The sequence below is a fragment of the Lissotriton vulgaris genome, chromosome 9, assembly GCF_964263255.1.
Source record: "Lissotriton vulgaris chromosome 9, aLisVul1.2, whole genome shotgun sequence".
Lineage (NCBI taxonomy): Eukaryota > Metazoa > Chordata > Amphibia > Caudata > Salamandridae > Lissotriton > Lissotriton vulgaris.
The window spans coordinates 156,658,452-156,677,899 of record NC_141697.1 but is presented as its reverse complement, the minus strand read 5'-3'; the positions used below and the strand labels follow the sequence as shown (position 1 = coordinate 156,677,899).

At 50.9% G+C, this 19,448-nt stretch overlaps 2 protein-coding genes across 3 annotated transcripts in view; one reads left to right on the top strand and one right to left on the bottom strand.

The window, feature by feature from the left end:
- Positions 1–19,448, bottom strand: part of FANCM (FA complementation group M) — an 861,212-nt gene that overhangs the window by 615,317 nt on the left and 226,447 nt on the right. The gene's annotated exons all lie outside the window — the stretch shown is intronic.
- The window catches only part of LOC147689781 (heme-binding protein 1-like), a 113,347-nt gene that overhangs the window by 47,923 nt on the left and 45,976 nt on the right, over positions 1–19,448 (top strand). Inside the window, exon 2 of the mRNA XM_086937266.1 lies at positions 314–405. Coding sequence (XP_086793392.1) covers positions 314–405 — 92 coding nt within the window. The remainder of the gene's footprint in view (positions 1–313; positions 406–19,448) is intronic.

Below are 19,448 nucleotides of genomic sequence, written 5' to 3'. Positions count from 1 at the left end.
AGAGAACATGCCATCCTCAATAAAAGGCAAAGAGAGCGGCCACTCTTATATAACAGGAAAAAGGTCAGAATTTTCAAAATTTCCAGGAAAATGCGCATCTGGGGAAAACAAGTGCTTGTGTAGATATATGATCTATGTGGTATAAAAATTAAACCATAACATAAAAAACAAACTACAGATGTTTAGAAAATGTTCCCTCCCAGAAAGCTGCAGTATTTAAATGTTAAATGTTCCGTCATTTACTCTGAAGTATCAACATGAAATAAATCACAATAAGGTATATTAACACAATTCTATTTTAAATTTCCCACAGAGATGGCAGAACCCATCCAGCAGCTCACCAGAAATAATCACCCGCAAGAGAGGGAGAGGGTGCCATTTCTACTACTACAGCGCAAAGAAAAGGTAATCAAAACCCCTACTCTTCTGAAATCCAACGGAAAATGTTCATCTGACCTTGCAAGTCTAGAAGCACTGTTTATTGTGTTCACTTGGTTTTGCACACTACATTTCATTGTGACGGCTTACAAATGATTAACATTTTATGAACACTGATGTACCCAATAGGAATAGCCACATATTAGAAAATCTATCCACGTTCCTAACCCAAATATTGTCTGTAGGCCATGCTTCCAAACATTCTTGGTTGGTGCCAGTGAATAGACAGTTTGTATGCGAGTATGTTGGGTTGGTGAAATAAAGATAGCAGTTGACAGAAAATTATTGCAATCCAGTGATCTACTCCCTACTCTCTTATAATGAATTCAAGGCTGGTTAGACCTAGCCAAAAAGTGAATTTACTACACTTTATCTCACAACTGCCATCTTAGCATACGCAAAGATGCCAAGAATTGTCTGCATGTACAGCACATTTACTCTTCCATGTGATTCTTCAAAAGCATCGCTTTTATAAATCAGGGAGAAAGTGGAGAAATATAGATTTCTATTTCAATAACTTGTTTGATGCTGGTGCTGAGTTCAGGTACAGTACACTCAATTTTTTTGTGCTCATTCTGTATCCAACACACAGTTCACAGAAGCAATTTTTGCATGTTTGTCTTGGAATTATAAACAATTGCCTTTCATGCAAGGCAGATCCTTAGGCAGGGAGATAGTACAGGTCGACAGGAGTGGTTCAATTAGGACCAATGATAGCGTCCCCGCCAGAGATGCCGGGTCCTGCTATTCTGCAACAGGCACAACTCGAGCTGTGATCTGGACGGTCTAATTGACTCAAAAGCGGGATATCCTGAAATCCACGCTATCATTGGTCCTAATTGAACCACTCCTGTCGACCTGTACTACCTACCCGCCTAAGGATCTGCCTTGCATGAAAGGCAATTGTTTATAATTCCAAGAAAAACATGATTTATATATTTGTCCTGAAGATGATGCCATTTATCTTGTTTTTCAGCATCGAAACGTCGTTGACACAATAGGATCATATGTACTGAATATGCTTTTGAATGCTATGTACAATGGTCACTCAAACTACAATCAAGTCTGTTCACTGATTATAAGTATACAGACCGATTTGCTCGCTCTTGCCTATACTTGCTGTTTTGTCTTGTTCACTGTAGGTCACGGGCTGTGCCCTCTTGACATTACTTTCTGATTGTGTGCATCGCCAAATAAATTCCTGTCCGGCTGGACAAAGGGCATGAATACTATTCCAGTTTGTGTCTATTCTTACCCTGATCCCCCAAACTACTAGGGTCCACTGTTTTTTGTAATAAGAATTTGGGTGGGTGACAGAGGCCGGAGGAAGCGGCCGTGTGTGGACGCAGGGGGTCACAGCAGAAAATACGAAGCGGAGGCGGCGAAAGGCAACGGAGGTGTAAGTTTACTTGGCGAGGCCGGGAGAGATCCTTGAGCCGGAGAGAGCGGCTGGGAGACTCGGAAGTGATAGTTGTGAAGCGTGGAGGGGTGCGCTTTTCCTCTGAAGGCTAGAGGGCATCAACATGGGCCTTGGGACACTGACCGGACTGGTAGATGACGATGTAACAGCCCTTTGAAGTGTGCTGGCGGCAAGTAACAACTGCGCAGTCTGGAATTTAAGGCATAGCCGCCCACGTCTGTTTGGTGAGTCACGGAGAGGGTCTCTAGGCAGGAGTGGCTGCTTGCTGTCCGGAGGCGACCGGCTGGGGCTGGTGGGAGGCTCTGGGTTGCGGCGGGCCTGGTAGACGTTCCCCGTACAACTCAAGGGCAGCTATGTCCACGACGAGGGTCCGAAAGGATACAAGACTTAAGGGCCTATTTGTCAGGACCCAGGCAAATCAGCAAACCAAGTATATGGCGGCGAGTGCAACACATACTGCTGTGGAGCAGGCAGAGGGCGCGGAGCCCATTACCAAAGCTTTTCTGGAATCGCTCTTTATCACTTTACGAGAGGACATTCACACCTTGCAGAAGGAGTTCGCTGAGGAGATTAAAGAAGTGCGTAGGGATGTGGACCGTATAGGGGAACGTGTGGCAGATCGGGAGACCATAAGTGAGAGTCGCGACACCGAAATAGAGGCGTTGCTCCAAGAGATAGTCCGGATCCATGACCAACAGGTCAATCTACAGACCCATATGGAAGACCTAGAAAACCGTTCCCATCGCCATAACGTCCGTATCCGGGGCATTGCGCTGTCTAATGACACCAAAGACCTGTTCGGTTTTACTAGCGAACTGTTCAACCACATCTTGGGGCGTCCTGTGGAGGTGGAGATCCGGATAGACAGAGTTCATAGAGTGGGCCCTCCGCGGCCGTCATCGACTCCCCCTCCAGATATTTGGCTTGTGTGCAGGACTTCTGCACAAAAGAAGAAATCCTGCAGAAGGCGCGACAGCAACACCCTCTGTCCTTCAAGGGTCAGTCCCTAGTACTGTATCAAGACTTGTCCACACTTACACTACAGAAACGCAGGACCTGCAGGCCAGTCACGACATACCTCCAGTAGCAAAACATCTCTTATAGTTGGGGCCACCCCTTTTGCCTGATCTTTAAAAAGGACAATAAATTACACCAGCTCCGGTCCTTAAAGGAGTTCAATATCCAATGGGGTTAACCCAGTATCTCTATGAACCTGGGCAGTAAATTTATATTATAAACAGTTGGTTCATTTGGGTGCAACATATTTCTTTTGCTATCTCATAACCATATGTAGCATTCCAACATCTCTATACTTAAAAGTGTTTCCAGAAAAAATTGTTTTAAGAAACAGAATCCAAACCATCTATGTATTCCTATAACGTTTTATAAATTGTAATCATTCATAAACACTGCGAATGTATATCATTTACAAAAAGGCTGAAAAGTGAACAATAAGTGCAATTCGTGACTTTTAGTGCTCTGTGCTCTCGACGCAAGTGTGACTAACAAAACATACAAACATTATTTACAAGGGGGACACAGGAAGGATTTATCGTGGCCTATACTATTTCTACTATACAACTGTACACTGCAATTGTCAGTATTGAATACAGGATTTTCATATAATAGGTCCACTATATTGTTAGTCGACGTTTCGACCCTCTGGATGCGCACTTGGGGTGTCCAGGCGGGTCTTCTTCAGGACTGTGTGGGGCGGGGGAGGACAGCCTAAGTGATTAAAGGAAGATGGCTTTAAGAATGGATTCTAATCTTGGGTATAGGCCACCAAATAGCCTATGATCATTAAAAGACTCACCTTCTTATAAACCCAGCCGGGCTTTAGGTGGTGAGAAAACTGTATAAATCAGTTCTGTTGAAAAAAGGAGCCTAATTAGTGCTTCATTAAGAATTAAGGGCAAGTATTGATGCCAAGGTTCCTTTTACAATTCTTACCTGTCGGTGCAACAGCGACTTGTGCCCCCGACTGTGGTCCTGCTTACTGATTCGCAGAAAATAATGAAAGCCAGTACTCCTTCCTGGCTGAAAGGGAAGAGGTCACGTGTTTAATAATAGAATCCCTACCTTTTGAAAGTCGTCTAGTAACGATATCAAAAACCGGATCCCTAGGCTCACCTTAATGGCGGTGTAATGAATCTGCCAAACGATGCTCCACAGGGGATGCTCTGAATCAATGGTACTTGAGAGTTCACGGATTTCAAACACAATCGGTGCTGTTTCCCACTGTAAGGGAAAGAGTCACATGTGTCTTAAAGGGTTATTTTATGAGGGCTGCTTGTTAATTTACAAATTTTTTAAAAACGAACTTGTGTCCCAGCTATGTGAGGGATACCCGGGATTCCTGGGCTCACCTTTGCCAACTGACGAGTTTGGGCTCACCTTTGCCAACTGAAGAGTATTCAAAAGCGGATGCAAAGACCGGAGGAGAAATATCTTCCTGATCGGCGTTGCTCCTGCATGGTTTTGCTCGCGACGACTGCAACACCGCTGATATTAGTCAGCTGTGGAGGGTGTAAAGCCGTCGACGGCAAGTAGCGTCAGCTAGCGCGCATGACGCCGGTTGCTAGGCAACCATGAATGCTGGAACGCCCTGACCAACACCGAAGCTTTGTAGACAACTAATCACACATGGATGTCTGTACGCGTCACACGTTGTTAAGTATACTTCCATGGTGTCATTTGTTATTAACACGAAACCGACATACTCAACTTAGATTGTGGTGAATATAACTAGTGAATTGTATATGATGGACACAAATGAATTCAAGAAATTAGTTCGAGAAAAAAAAAGCCATGCTTACATAAACAAAGAACCCACAATTTTTGAATACATCATTGTCATACACAGTTTACTACGCTGTGACAGGTGTATATTCGTATTTAAAATCAATCATGATCTCATTACTAATCCATAAGATATTTATCAAAGCACACCACCCATTGATTTTGCAAGTCTGTCTGGTCTCTAATAACAAAATATATGCAGGGATTCAGAGAGGACATTGTAAGACCACTTGCAAACCTACAATTGGCCCATTTGCCTGTTTGTTTCTTCAATTTTGTTCAGCCCATTCTTCAATGAATTTAAAGAAGTGAATCCAACGACACTCTTTATATTTCAAGGAGTGTGAAATGGAACCCCCTCTAGGATTGATGTGTATTCTTTCTAGCACCCACCACTTTATGTCTTGCGGGGTATGTTTTTGGTTAGAGAAATGTTCGACAAGGGGTGCTCCGGGTGTATTACATTTCACCCTACTCATGTGCTGTAGAATGCGCGTTTTGATTTCTTGTGTGGTTTGGCCCACATATATATTGGCACAAGGTCAGATAATTGCATAGATGAGATTGGTACTATTGCAATTACTAAAGTCATGGAGTTTGTAGGTCCTGTTTTCATGTGTAAAAGTGTCAATTTCCTGGAAGAAGTCACAGGCCTTGCATGATCCACATTTACGGTGGCCAATAATAGGTGGAAGGTTCAGCATGCTCCTAATGTCTGTTGGCTTTTGCGGTTCCAAATAGGCCTGTACCACTTCATCCCTCACATTCTTTCCCCTCTTGAATGCAAAGATTGGTTGCAGGCGAACTAGAAACTACAGAGAAACCTAATTCCAATATTTTGATAACATTTTCTTCACATCATTGCTTTTGGTGTTAAAAGTAGTAACACACACAATGTTGTTGGAATCTTTCTTTTTCTCTTTAACCTCCAGTAAGTTCTCCCTGGGGCTGTACCATGCACTTTTCTTTGCACGTTTTAGTAGGCTTCTAGGGTACCCTCTTTCCTTTAGACGGCTGGTCAGTTCCTCTGCTTCACGAAAGAAGTATTTTCTTTGACTGCAGTTTCTTCTTATAAGAAGATACTGGCCGTACGGCAGGTTGTCCCTCAAATTGTGTGTCCTTAAAGGAAGCATGTCGCTTTTTGGATCTGGACCCACCGGCTGAGGTCGATGAGGTGGATGAGTCTACTGTGGAGCCGGAGGACGGGAGACCGCGATGGCGTCAACAGGGCAGACACGCCGTGTTCGAAAGCCCCTGGTAGCTGCGATTAGAGATGGCCAGCGTGCTGCTGTGGAGGCTGTCTCTTCTGGTTCAGATGTGCCTCATCCTAGCTGAACTCCACGCTGCTTTAGCACACAGTTGTGCTTTTGTGTCTGGCATGGCCTTCGCTGTCGGCGGGAGGGAGGGCTTTTATGCACTGACTAGTATACCCCGTTGCCGTATTCTACCAATCACCTACGGATGATGGACAATATGTACTGTTTGAAAGGTTTTTTTTGTTTTTTTTTTCCTTTTCCCTCATTGGGGTTTTGCTGCGGTGGAGTGTTGTGGAGGGGTGGGGGGTTCCAGGTCCATGAGTAGCCTTGGGTGTGTCCTGGCGCAAGGTTCCTATTAGCTAATGGAAGGCTTAGTTGGCTATATCCCTGGCAGGGTTGTCCGCTCTCCCTGGTTGGGCATGCCACAGGTGCGGCGCATTTCCTGGCTGTTGAGCGCGTATGGTATGATATAAGTTATGCCTGCTACTGAACTGTGAATCCTCACATTGAATGTCCGGGGACTTAACAATCCAGTAAAGTGGAAGGCAGTCCTTTCTTTTCTGGAACATTCGAGGGCTGATATTTGCCTTCTTCAAGAGACGCATCTATTACAAAAGGATTGTCACAGGTTGAAGTCTCGTTGCTTCCCATTCCAATTTTTCTCCTCAACTAAAACAGCAGGGGTTGCGATATTGGTGGCCCAACGTTTCAGGGGGAAGGCCTTGAAGAAGGGGGCGGAGATAAGAGGGAGGTTGCTGTCCTATAGATTTTCCTTGGGGGAGTCCGTCTTCACAGTCTGCTCTGTTTATGCTGAGGGTCAGAAAAAGTTCTTCCATTTGGCGCTCAGCAAGGTGGCTCGTTCTCCCGACAGACATGTCCTAGTGGGCGGGGACCTTAACTTGGTATTCGATAATCTCCTTGATAGGTCAGGCCAGCGCTCCTCTTAGGCAGGGACTCTCTCTGGCGGGGGGTTGGCCAGGTTGGATGAGTTGGGAATGGTGGACCTCTGGCGCAGCTTTCACCCGGGTGTTAGGGAATATTCATACTACTCTAATGCACATAAGACCTATGTGCGATTGGACTACTTTTTAGCTTCCACATCCCTACAGGTGCTAACGACAGGTAGGAATAGGCGCTGCGGCACTTTCGGATCACACGCCGCTGACTGTGGTGTTCTTTTTCCCGCCGGTGACGCGAGCCACGCATTGCTGGAAATTGCGCAACACGTTGTTACTCAGTAAGGACATAGTGGAGAAAATCAAAGGGGCCATTTCACACTACGTATTACATAACACTGCAGACACTTCCTTGGCGACACACTGGGCAGCACTTAAGGCGGTACTGCGCGGCGAGTTCATCGCGGTCTTGACGGCGGACAATATAGAGAGGGCACCTAAGAGGGAAGAGCTCACACAGAAGACAAGGGGTTTAGAACACATGCACCAAAGGACGGGCGCACTCAGGGTTTGGAAGCAGCTGCGACTGGTACGGCAGTAGTTGGCTGCGTTGGACCAGGATCGGGCGGAATACGCGGCCTTAAGAGTGAGACATATGTATTATACTGGGGGGGACAAGTGTGGGCCTCTACTGGGTCGTGCACTCCGAGAAACCCGGAAATGGCAAATGGTGCAGGAGATTGGCACACAGAGCGGGGGGCTGGCCACTGAGGACGCTGAGATAGCGGCAGCATTTAGCGATTTCTATACCTCCCTATACACCGGGTCTTTGCTCGAACTTGCTGCTGTTGAATCATTCTTGGCGTCTGTTCCCCTCCCAGTCCTGACAAAAGATAAAGCAGATCTCTTAGACCGACACATTAGGCCAGAAGAAGTCATTGCGGCGATTTCACTACTCAAATTAGCGAAAGCACCAGGGCCAGACGGCTTCTCTGCTATTTTTTACAAAACGTTCTGCCCTCAAGTTGCCCCTCTGTTAACCGCCCTTTTTAATTCATTCTCAGACCCGGGTGCGATCCCGAGGGATCTCCTGAATGCCACTATATCAGTTATCCCCAAGCTAGGGAAGGACCGCTCGCAGTTTGAGGCCTATCGCCCCATATCCCTTCTTAACGTCGACCTTTAAATTTATACCAGCATTCGAGCGGCTTGGCTTGCACCGCTCATGCCGGGGTTGATTGACCCGGGCCACGCTGGGTTCATCCCGGAGCGCCAAACCGCTGATAACACCAAAAGGGCATTGCACCTGATAGAGAAGGCCATGCGGACGACTGGTGAATACATAATGCTCGTGATCGATGCGGAAAAAGCGTTCGATCGGGTCCATTGGCCATACCTGGAGCAGGTTTTGGTGAAGGCAGGGATGGGAGAGAAATTCCGAACCTGGGTCTTGAATTGTTACACGTGTCCCACGGCAAAGGTTCGAGTTAACGCCTGCTCCTCGCCCCGCTTTCCCATTGAACGGGGAACGAGACAGGGGTACCCTTTGTCGCCCCTGCTCTTTGCTCTCTATATGGAGCCATTGGTGCCATTGGTGCAGGCGATGAGACTTGACCCGAGAGTGAGAGGGATTAAGTTTGGTGCATACGTGCATACAATCAGCCAATATGCAGACGATGTCCTTCTTTCCTTAGCCTCTCCTAGGGAATCGTTACAGGCCTGTGTCGAAATCTTAGGAGCGTTTGTGTGGGCGACGGGCTTTAAAGTTGACATGAATAAATCGGTGGCTTTGGACCTCTCGTTGGACGGACACACTCGGGCCTATTTGCAGGTGCATTTTACCTTTCGCTGGGCGTCGGAAGCCATCCCATATCTGGGGATTCAGTTAGCGGCCACATTGCAGGACACGGTCCGTATCAACTATGCTCGGCTTCGTCAGACACTCCGGCTAGAGCTGGGCAGATGGAGGCACCTCCCGCTATCTTGGTTAGGTAAAGTGGCTGCCATTAAAATTACAATTCTCCCGCAGATTCTTTATTTATTTCGCGCCATACCGTTACACCCCCCCCCCCCGATGGTTGGATTCGCCAGACCTAATCCGAACTTGCTCAGTTCATCTGGAACGTCAAACGGCCGAGAATGAAGCTTAGGCTGGCGACTCTGCGCCCTCCCCCCCCCCCGAGAGGGGTGGTCTGGGTCTCCCAGACTTGCTGCTATATTATCAGGTGGCCCGACTGTGGACCCTCGTGGAGTGGAGCAAGTGGGAGTCCGCAAAACACTGGCTCTTTCAGGACCAGGCGGTTGCGGGCCGCCCTCTCCAGGAAGTTCCCTTCCTCCGCAGACAGCACCGACCTCCCAATCTTTACGCCTCGCACATTACGAGGGTCCCGTTGGAGGTGTGGGATCACATCAATATTAAACATGAGTTAACGACCTTTCCATCTCCTCTCATGCCTCTGCTGGATAACCCTGATTTTGGGCCCGGGCAAGATACTTCTGCCTTCGCACAGTGGCGCCCACGGGATGCAGATTTCTGTCCCACTTGTAAACAGATGAGGGGGTAGTTCCATTTGAGACCTTTAGGGTTTAAAGTATTTTATTCAGCACAACATACATGGACAAGCATACATCAGCATGGAGCGTATTGTTAGGGTGGGCAGAGCCTCATCCCCGGCGAAGAACTATCAGGTGCAGTCTGTGTGTGCTAGTCCATCACAGCCGTACATGGTATGCATTGTCGCAGCATGAGGTGACATTTCCATTGCAAACTCCCCCCCCAAACCCCCAACTTCCCAACTCCCTTGACCCGACCCCTACACCTCCCCCCTCCCCACCCTTCGTCCAGTGCACATGCCCTGTCTAATATATACACCAAAGCTACTTCCTACAGAGGAAGCGAATTTCCCATCAATTCACGGAGCTGGCGCTGCTGGGCTCGTGAGTCGCATGAGGTGGAGGTATTTGGGACAGGTAAGTTCCCTAAATTCTGCGAGCAGTAGGGAGAGAAATGGTTGCCAGAGCTCATTAAATTGTGCTATATCCCCCGCCGCTGTGAGCGACAATTTCTCCATGCCCAAGACGTGCCACAACCTATGGAGCCAGCCCGTGATAGAGGGTATTGTAGTAGTGCGCCAATGTATCAGGATGTTTTGGACTGCTGAACCTAGTGCGATGGTTATCTGCCTGCCCCTACGGGATCTGAGTGGGTACATCAGTCCATTCGGGAGCCCCAGCAGGGTGTATGCAGGGAAGCGTGGTAATTCAATGCCAAAATGAGAATCAATTTCATCCAGCACTTCCCTCCAATAGGTCTCCAGGAGTGGGCAATCCCATAGAATGTGTGTAAGTGTACCTCGGTGCCCGCACCCTCGGCAACATGCGTCTTCCTTGCTACGGTCAAATTCGTGAACCCGCTCCGGTGTGTAGTACCAATAGGTGGAGACCTTAGTCAGTGTGTCAGTAAGGCCCATGTGGTATGCTGAATGTCTCGCTCTATAGGATATGTGCTCCCATTCTTTTGGGCTCAATGTCCTTCCTAACTCCCGCTCCCAGCGTTCTCTCCCCGGGTTATAAAGATGTGTGGAAGGCGGTTGCAGCAACCTACAGAGATACGTAATCAATTTCGAACTCGACGTACGCGACAATAGCCATTTTTCGTATGGTAGGAAGTGCCTGTCGGCCGTCTCTCTCACCTGTGGCTGAAGAGCCCAGTGGCGAGCTTGCAGATAGCGGTGCCTCTCTGTCTCCGGGAGTGAAAACTCCAGGCGGAACTGCGGACAGGGAACAACACCCTCTGGGCTATACATGTGACACAGGGCTCTACACCCCGCCTGCCTCCAGTGTGTGAAGGCTCCCCGTTCCATTCCTGGAGTAAAGTCCGGATTGTCTACCAACGGTGTGAGTGGCGACGGGAAGGAGGTGAGGCTATACGTAATGCTAGTAGCATCCCAGACCCGCAGGGGCACTCTTGTAACAAAGGAGGCGTACAGATTTTTGGGTCGGTGAGCTCGGCGCAAAAATGGGATTTCACCGCCTGATCCTGGAAGAGCCAGTGCATATCGGACTCCCACCTACTCCATTCTACAAGATAACGCAACTGCGCTGCCTGGAAATACTTACGGAAGTCAGGTATTCCCAAACCTCCCGCCTCAGGGGCCAACAGTGTAAGGGCTCTGCGCATTCTGGGCTTTTTCCCCTGCCAGATAAAGCGCGAGACGTCCGACTGCAGTTGCGCGATCCACCCGACCGGCGGCTGGAGCGGCAGGGCCCGGAACAAGTAAAGCACCTGAGGAAGGACCGTCATTTTGATGGCGGCTATCCTGCCCAACCAGGAGAAGGTGCTGCGGTTCCATCGGCCCAATTCCTCCCTGATCTTAGCCCCCAGGGCCGTATAGTTGGCCGATACCATAGCCTGTAACGTGGGAGCTATCTGGATCCCCAGGTAGGTCACCGCCCCTGATGACCAAAGCATGGGGAATTGGTCCTGTAGGTAGGTCCTAGTGGCAGGCTCAAGGGAGATATCCAGAGCCACTGACTTTCCCATGTTCATTTTAAACACCGCGACCGCGCCAAAGGAGACCAGCTCCTCGATGCAGGCCGGCAGTGCCATCTGGGGATCATCAAGCGAAAAAATGACATCGTCAGCGTAGAGGCTTATAGCGTGTGTGAAACCTCCCATCCGCACCCCCGTCACCGCCGGATTGTCGCGGACCCGTTGGGCAAACGGCTCCATATAAAGGGCGAAGAGCAAGGGCGAGAGCGGGCATCCCTGCCTAGTGCCTCTTTCGATGTTAAAGTCCCTAGAGGTATACCCATTCACTCGAACCGCAGCAGTCGGCCGTCTGTAGCAGTTAAGGACCATGGAGCGAAACTTATCCCCTATGCCCGCCTTTACCAGAACTCGTTCCAAGTAAGGCCAGTGCACCCAGTCGAACGCCTTCTCCGCGTCCACCGCCAGCATCATTCGTTCCCCCGGGATCCGGGAGGCTTTCTCTAGCAGGTGGACGATCCGTTTCGTGTTGTCAACCGTCTGCCTCCCCGGGACAAAACCAGCCTGATCAGGATCAATAAGACCGGGCAAATGAGGGGCTAGTCGGGCGGCTAGTATCCCCGTGTATAATTTTAAAATCAACATTCAGAAGGGATATCGGCCTGTAAGATCCACAGTGCTTCGGGTCCTTCCCTGGTTTGGGAATAACTGTAATGGAGGCCCGTAGAAGATCAGGCGGAATGGCCCCCGGGTCAGCAAACGAGTTGAAAAGACAAGTAAGGATCGGAGCCAGCGACATGCAAAACGTTTTGTAAAAGAGCGTAGTGTATCCATCTGGGCCCGGCGCTTTGCCATGTTTAAGCCTGGCAATGGCAGAAATCACCTCCTCTATCCTGATATCCCGATCTAAGTGCTCCGCCTGCAGGGGCTCCAGGGAGGGCAAGGTGACCGAGTCCAAATAGGAAGCCATGGCCGCCTCATCCGGTGGCTCACTCGAGTAGAGATCCGCGTAAAACCTGCGGAATACGGCGGCAATGTGAGCGTCGTCCGTCTCCACCGTCCATGTAGGGTCAGAGATCCCCCTTACCAGCTAACTCTGGCGCGCCACTCGAAGCCTATTGGCCAGCAGTTTGCCGCAGCGGTCTCCACCTGTGTAAAAGGTATGGCGCAGCCGGAGTGCAGCGTACTCCGCTCGGTCCAGATCCAGGGCTGCTAGAAGCTTTCTCGCTTCCTTAAGCTGCCGCCAAATTCTGGGGGCCCCTGTTCTGCGATGTATCTGTTCAAGTTCGCGGACCCTATCGGTGAGTTCTTCCCTCTTGGCCCGTCGCTCTTTATTTTTGGCGGAAAAGATCGCCAAGAATTCCCCCGGAGGACTGCCTTCAAGGCCAACCACTGTGTGGCCCGGGTGGTGTCCGAGTTGTCGTTGTGGGTCCGATATTCCCGGATCGCGTCCTCAATGCTGTCCACCACCGCCTTCCTGTGCAGCAGGGTGTCGCAGGCGCCATACTCTGGGGAGATGAGCTTCCGGAGACAGACACAGCGTAGCATCAACCGGGGCATGATCTGATAGCGACAACACTCCCATCTCCGACCCCGAGACCAGCGTTTGCACCGGAGACGTGACCAAAAGGTGGTCTAGCCTCGCATAAGTCTTGTGTGCGTGGGAATAATACGTATAATCTCTGTCCATGGGGTGCATGTGACGCCAAAGATCAAGGAGGTATACCTCCGCTAGCCTCGCCCTACAGCCGGCGGAGAACTCTCCGACCTGCGGGGAGCGCTGCGCCGACCTGTCCGTAGCAGAATCGAAAACCATGTTAAAGTCTCCCCCAAGAATAATGTGTATATCTTGCGAGGCAGTAATATCCTCAACCGCCGATTGCAGGAAATGCTCCTGCCGTTCATTAGGGCTGTACAGGGACCCGCTCGTAAAAGGAAGACCCCCAATCCTAAACCGGTATGCTAACAGTCTGCCTTTCTGTTCGGTGAACTTGTGGAGTATTTCCACTTTAAAATGTCTGGCCACCAGTATCGCCACCCCGCTGTTTTAGTGGTACAGGAAGAGAAGAATTGTGATGGGAACTTATGGGAACGCAGTCTATGTGTGTCCTGTGGCAGCAGGTGTGTCTCCTGAAGGAGACATATGTCCGCATGAGTATTCTCCAGAAGAGAAAGCACTGCCCGCCGTTTAACAGGATTATTCAAACCCCTGACATTCAGGGTTACAACCTTAAAAAAGTGTCAGGAGGCATAGGAAAAGATGTGGAAGAAGGCGTGAAGGCCCCGCTCGGGTAAGGCAGAGTGTATGAGCGCCCATAACGTCACCAGAAGCATCAAGGCAAAGAAGAAAGTGCGGGAGTTCGCGCAGCTTCCCCATCCGGGCAAACCAAGATGTGTGAATATCATCAGAATATCTAGTAGCCGCACAGCGCACTGGACGACCCTCCCCTCTCCTCCCGCAGGCGCATAGCGTCCCCATCCGGGCAAACCAAGGTGAATGAATGCTGCCAAAGCAGCTAATAACTGCGCGGTGCACTGGACTACCCACCCCTCCCTTCCCAACTCCCGGATCCCCATTCTGAACTCCCAGTCCCCAACTTCCCCACCTACCCTCCCACACCCAAATCCGTGACCACCCCCACCACCCTCTCCCGCCCCACCCCAACTCCCCAACTGTCCCCGTAACTCCATTGTCCAATTCCGGTCCTCCTCAGAGGGCAAGTCTATGGAAAGTTATAGAAGTGGACGTCCAGCCACAGCACTTCACCCGCCGCCCCCCCTCCCCCTTCCCCCCCTCCGGGCCCCCGAACCTGCCATGTTGAAAAAGCTTTGTCGATCTCCCCCCGGAGTTCGGTCGTGCCAGAACACCAGCCACTAGACCTCTGGCCTTCTCCACCGCTGCCATCTTAGGCTTTAAGTGCCACCTCACTCGGGACTGCATCTCCGGCCGCCTCTTGCAGTGCCCCCTCCATGCCTGCTCTAATAGTGGGTGAGTCCGGTCTAGCCGAAGAGGCCGGGGAGCGATGATCAGGGACCCTCTGCCAGCCCTCTCTGGTGGCTCACCTACGGCGTGGTGTGTGCGATACTTCTTCTGTCGCAGTGATCCCCAGTACCTCGCAGGTGTCCTGAAGGGACCGAAGCGGATGCAAGACGCCATTCCACAGAAGTATGAGTCGAAAAGGGTGACCCCAGGAGTACTGCGCTCCGTGTGACCGCAAAAAATCTGTCGCGATTTTGATAGTTCTTCGTTTTTGAAGTGTGATCGTCGACGAGTCCTGATAGAGTGCCACTGGATGCCCCCTGAATTGCAATGACTGTTTCCGCGCCTCTCGAAGGATTCGCTCTTTAAGCGGAAAGTCCGGGAGAAAAGCCAATATGTCAGGCGGGGGTGCTGAGGTCCGGCGTGCCGTGCCCACCCTATGTGCCCTGTCTATCCGTATGGGGAAGTCCTCCGGCTCACCCAGCACCTCCCTGAACAAGCTCTGCAGATATCCAGCAATATCCTCCCCCTCCTCCGTGGAAGGCACTCCCCGGACTCGGATGTTGTTTTGGCGGGACCGGTTCTCAAGGTCCTCATTATGCACTTGGAGATCCAGCTGTTCCCTTAGGCGCAGCACCTCCTGCTGCAACTGTCCAATCTCTTCGTCCCTGGAGTGCCCTGATTCTTCCATGGTGGCTACCCGTTCACCCAGGCTATCCACCTCTCTCCGCATCTCCCGAACCTCTTCCGCCACTTCCTGCTTTAGCGTCTGAAAGTCATCCCGTAGGGAATTGAAGAGCGATTCTAGGAAGGACCTAGTGACCGGCAGTTCTCCATTTCCTGTTTCCACCGAGTTTCTTGAAGGGCCTGGGGAGTGTTGCCCTTTATCTTGCTTCATCGCACTCCTGCTCATCATCTCCGGCAGTGTCCGTTCTCGCTTCCTGTTCCCTCGGTTGCTGGCCATTGCGGCTGCGGGCACCTCCCGAGTAAGCCCTGTCTGTTCTCTAGGTCCGGGTAGCAACCGAAAAAACACTCTCCAACTCCGCCGCCCAGTACGCGCAGCAGAACACCAGCTCTGGCCACTGATCCCCGGCGCACATCCCAGGTGCAGTCACAGCTTACTCTCATCCGCAGCCTGGGTCGGCAAGTCAGGCGCGTTACGGACTCGTGGTTCCTGCGGACCCCAGGCCGTCAATGTCACCGCTATAGTCACAGACCACCCAATCCGTGCTGCTGTTTAGCAAAATCCCTGCCTGAGTTCCCCGCGAAGCACTGACCTGACTGTTGGCCTCTGTCAGTCGTCTTCGCCGCTATGAGGAACCTGCATGCTCAATCCCTGCTCAGGCCCCTCTTGGGAGTGTGCCGCCTTCTTCTCGCCTAAAGCATTCTGGCCTCGTTCGGCTACAACAGACGTCAGTTAGGTCTGTCCCTGCGTGCAGGCCTCCAGGGGCCGCCGAGAGCTCCAACCCGAGGGGGCCGGTCGAGGTCCACCTCCGGTGCCGGCCACAGCAATAGTGCGTCAATGGGCAGGGCAGCGCGGCCCCCGCAGATAAGGTACGCCACGTACTTGCAACTGGCCGCTTGAAGTATGGCCGGCCCTCCACACGTGGTCCGAGCTTGGCCTCGTGGCTTCCCCACCGATCCGATGGCGTCGTCTTCTCCAGGAGTCAGGTCTCCCACTGGTAAGCTCGGGCCGTAGCCGAACAGTGTCCCTCCAGCCGGGGGACGAGGCGTGTCACAGGCAGCGCGGCCCAGCCACCGCAGTGATGTGCGTCTCCCGCAGGCCTCCCCAAAGCTCGAGGCTCGCGATCTTTGGTGCCTGCAATGGCTAGTCCTATGCTTCTCTGTGGCGTCGGAAGATCGCAGGGGAACACCCACCTCCGGCGTCGATCTCCCGCAGATGACAGGGAGATCTCGCAACAAGGGGCCCACTTCCGGTCGCGACCCCGGGCTCGCGTAGCGATTCTACGCCGATCTGCGGCCTCAGATCCCGGCTACGTGCTCACAGCCGCCGCGGCTCCTGCCCTCACCTGTGCAATGCCCAACAGCATTCCCCGGCAGTCTGTGTTGTGCGGAGGTCCTCCAGTGCAGCCGTCCGCTCTCCTCCTCCACTCGTGCCGGTCACTGGGAAGCGGGGGAGTATCGCGTAGCGACCAGCCTGCTGCTGGGCCCAGTCTCCGGCCTGGTGCAGCGACTCCGCGCCTGTCCTCCACACAGCAGACACAGCTCCTGGTTCCGAGCGTGTCGCGCGCCTCTCCGGGTCACAATGGAGGGTCGGTCAGGGGCCGCCTGTCGCCTCCAGGCGGTCCGTGTGCCTCTGAGTCTGCCTCTCCACTGCTACGTTGTTCGCGGCTCCGGCCTCCTCTGCATTCGACCGGCTCCCCACTCGAGCTCACTCCGAAGCCCTGCTGCGGCAGTCCACCGGACCACTCTGCGCTCCGAGCTTCGCTACCGTGCGCGGTCTGCTTCTGGAGCCGATCTCCGTGCTGTCGGGGGGAGATCAGCAAGTCTCGGCGGCTCAAGGGCCTAGGATTACGGGAGCTCTCGGATAGTGCGTCCTCCCAGCCCGCCATCTTGGCCACGCCCCCCATTTGAGACCTTTAAACGGGAGTATGGTCTGCCGGAATCGGAATGGCTCAGATACCTTCAGGTGCGACACTGAGCGCTCCATGGCCAGGTCAGGGAGGGGGCGGATCGGCGCCTACGACCATATGAATATTGGCTGATCACACGAACAGCGGACAAACGGCTCAATGCGGATTTAAATCACATGCTCTTAGATCGGTATACACACTTCTACAACTCCGGGAGGGTGCGTTGGGAGCGGGGGCGTACGCTGAGCGGCAAGGATTGGGAGGGCATCTACTATTGAGCGGGGCATTCCGCTTATCATATGGGACTGACTGATACCCTCACTGAAATTGTGTCATATTGGTACTAGACCCCAGAGAAGCTGCACAAGATGGATCGCACGAGAGAGGTCTCCTGCTGGTGTGGGGAGAGGGGCCCTTTGGTCCATCTATTGTGGGATTGTGCCCAGCTCCAGGGGTACTGGAAGCTAGGCCTTGATGAGGTAGATTCACATTTTGATACAGAAATCCCGCGGTTCCCTGCCTATGTTTTTCTAGGTTTACCTAACCCTATCACCTATCCATTGCAATCACGCAGTGGTCGTTTGATTGCCATTGCCTTGGGTTCTGCAATACAGAATGTTTTATCCTATTGGCGCACTCCACATGTCCCTACATTTCAAGGATGGTTGCATCGCCTGTGGACTGTTCTGGGTATGGAAAAGCTGTCTTTGATTAAGGCGGGGGAGGGTGCCAGGTACGCAGAACTGTGGCAGCCGTTCTTGTCCCTACTTGCTACGGAATTTAGGGAAGTGACATGTCCCCGATATCTACGTTTGTTGCGTTTGTCACAGGGAGAGTGTTGAGGCACTCCAAGGTGGATGGTCATGTTGGTACAGCGGGGTATTGGACCTGGAAGGTGGGTGGCGGGTGAGTAGTCGAGGGGGCAGGTAGGGGCTTGGGGGTTGGGTGGTTGGTTATTGTTTTTGCTTTCTTTATACATTTGTTTGCTCATGCAGAGTATCCAGCTATGGCGTTGGCCTCATATTCATGTTTGGCTCAGCATATGTTATTGTCAGGGTCTTCTTTTACTGGCTTCTGATGCACTGAAAGTCTGGGGCCTTGTGGAAAAGTGCTATGTCTGTGTGTGCGCTCATTTGTTAATAAACAGATTTAATACTAAATCTCACACTGTTTGAGCCATTATTTAATAGCATTTAGCAGACCAGGTTTGTTCGATACATATACAATATAATTGAGGAAAACATTAAATTCAATAAAAGTATTAAACACACATTCCAACCCCAATATTTTGTTATAGCCCATTTTATATTACCATTAAGCTATTGACAGTAATAAAAAAAGATATACAAACAAAACTAAATAGAAAGGGTTGTGCAAAGGTAGACCAAAGGGTAAAAAAGGACATAGAAGCACCTGATCTCACAGCCGAGTAGGACATCAACCTTAGAAGAAGTAGGTTTCCTCGTACCTCAAAGTCAGTAGTTTTTCTCTGTGACCAAAGATTCATGGTCTCTTGCAGCCGGTCAGTATTACTGTTTAATTTGACAACATGCAAGTATAACCAAACTACAGGACACCATTAGTGTCAAAGACCAATTCACAGAGATAAGGGTTTAAGTCCAATAAGGTAATCGCTTTCCCTTCTAATCTTATTCTTCTTACATTAGCCAGTTCAAGGCACAATGCAGTCCATGATCAGTGAATCAGATTTCGATATCACAAAGTAAGGCTTTTTATATTTGTCTTCCTGGATTCGTGTATTGCCACACCTACCCGCAGGAAAGAACCAGAAGTAAATTGTCCCCAATAACCCCCGCGGCGGGATGCCTGGCTTTCACCTTGGGGATGCCCTGTAAAAGCCAGGACGGGTTCCCAAGGCAAGCGCGGAGATACCCCTTTGGGGGTCGATTCAGGCGCTATATAAGAAACATAATAATAATAATAATAATAACCAAGTTAATAAGACAGTGAGATACAGGATACCACATAAACTCAAAAACTCAATAAATAATGATCTTCTCTTACATGGAATTTCTCTGTAGCAACCAAGTTCCAGAACAGGTTTGGCAAATTAGTCATCATCAAGCACACGAGACTCACATTTAAACTAGCTGCAATAGAACATGCATTCTGAATAGGTGATGAGACCTTGTTGATGCTCTTGACCTACATACACATCAGGAATTAAAATAAGTTATGTAGCAGTAGATGTCTATCCCGATGCTCCGACCGACATTGTGGGTTTACACTTTGACCACTATATTACAATGATGGTGGTCGGGGGTAAACCGTCTGGGGGAACCAACTCTGTTCGACTGGCTCAAGAAGCCTGTCGGCCAGTCAGAATGGGCTCATAATCCCTTAGGGATGGCGTTTCCGCTGTCGGGATTATTAAATCGGTTTCTGACAGCCTTTCCATGTCATCCTTTTCGACATGGAAAGGCTGTCGGAAAGTGACTGGGCTCCTAGCCCTCCAGTTGTGGCCTGGGGAGGCACCTATGGTGCCCCCTGAAAAACCCTGCACCGTGTGCCACATGGTGCAGGGATTTTCACAAACTCCTATTTTTCAATGG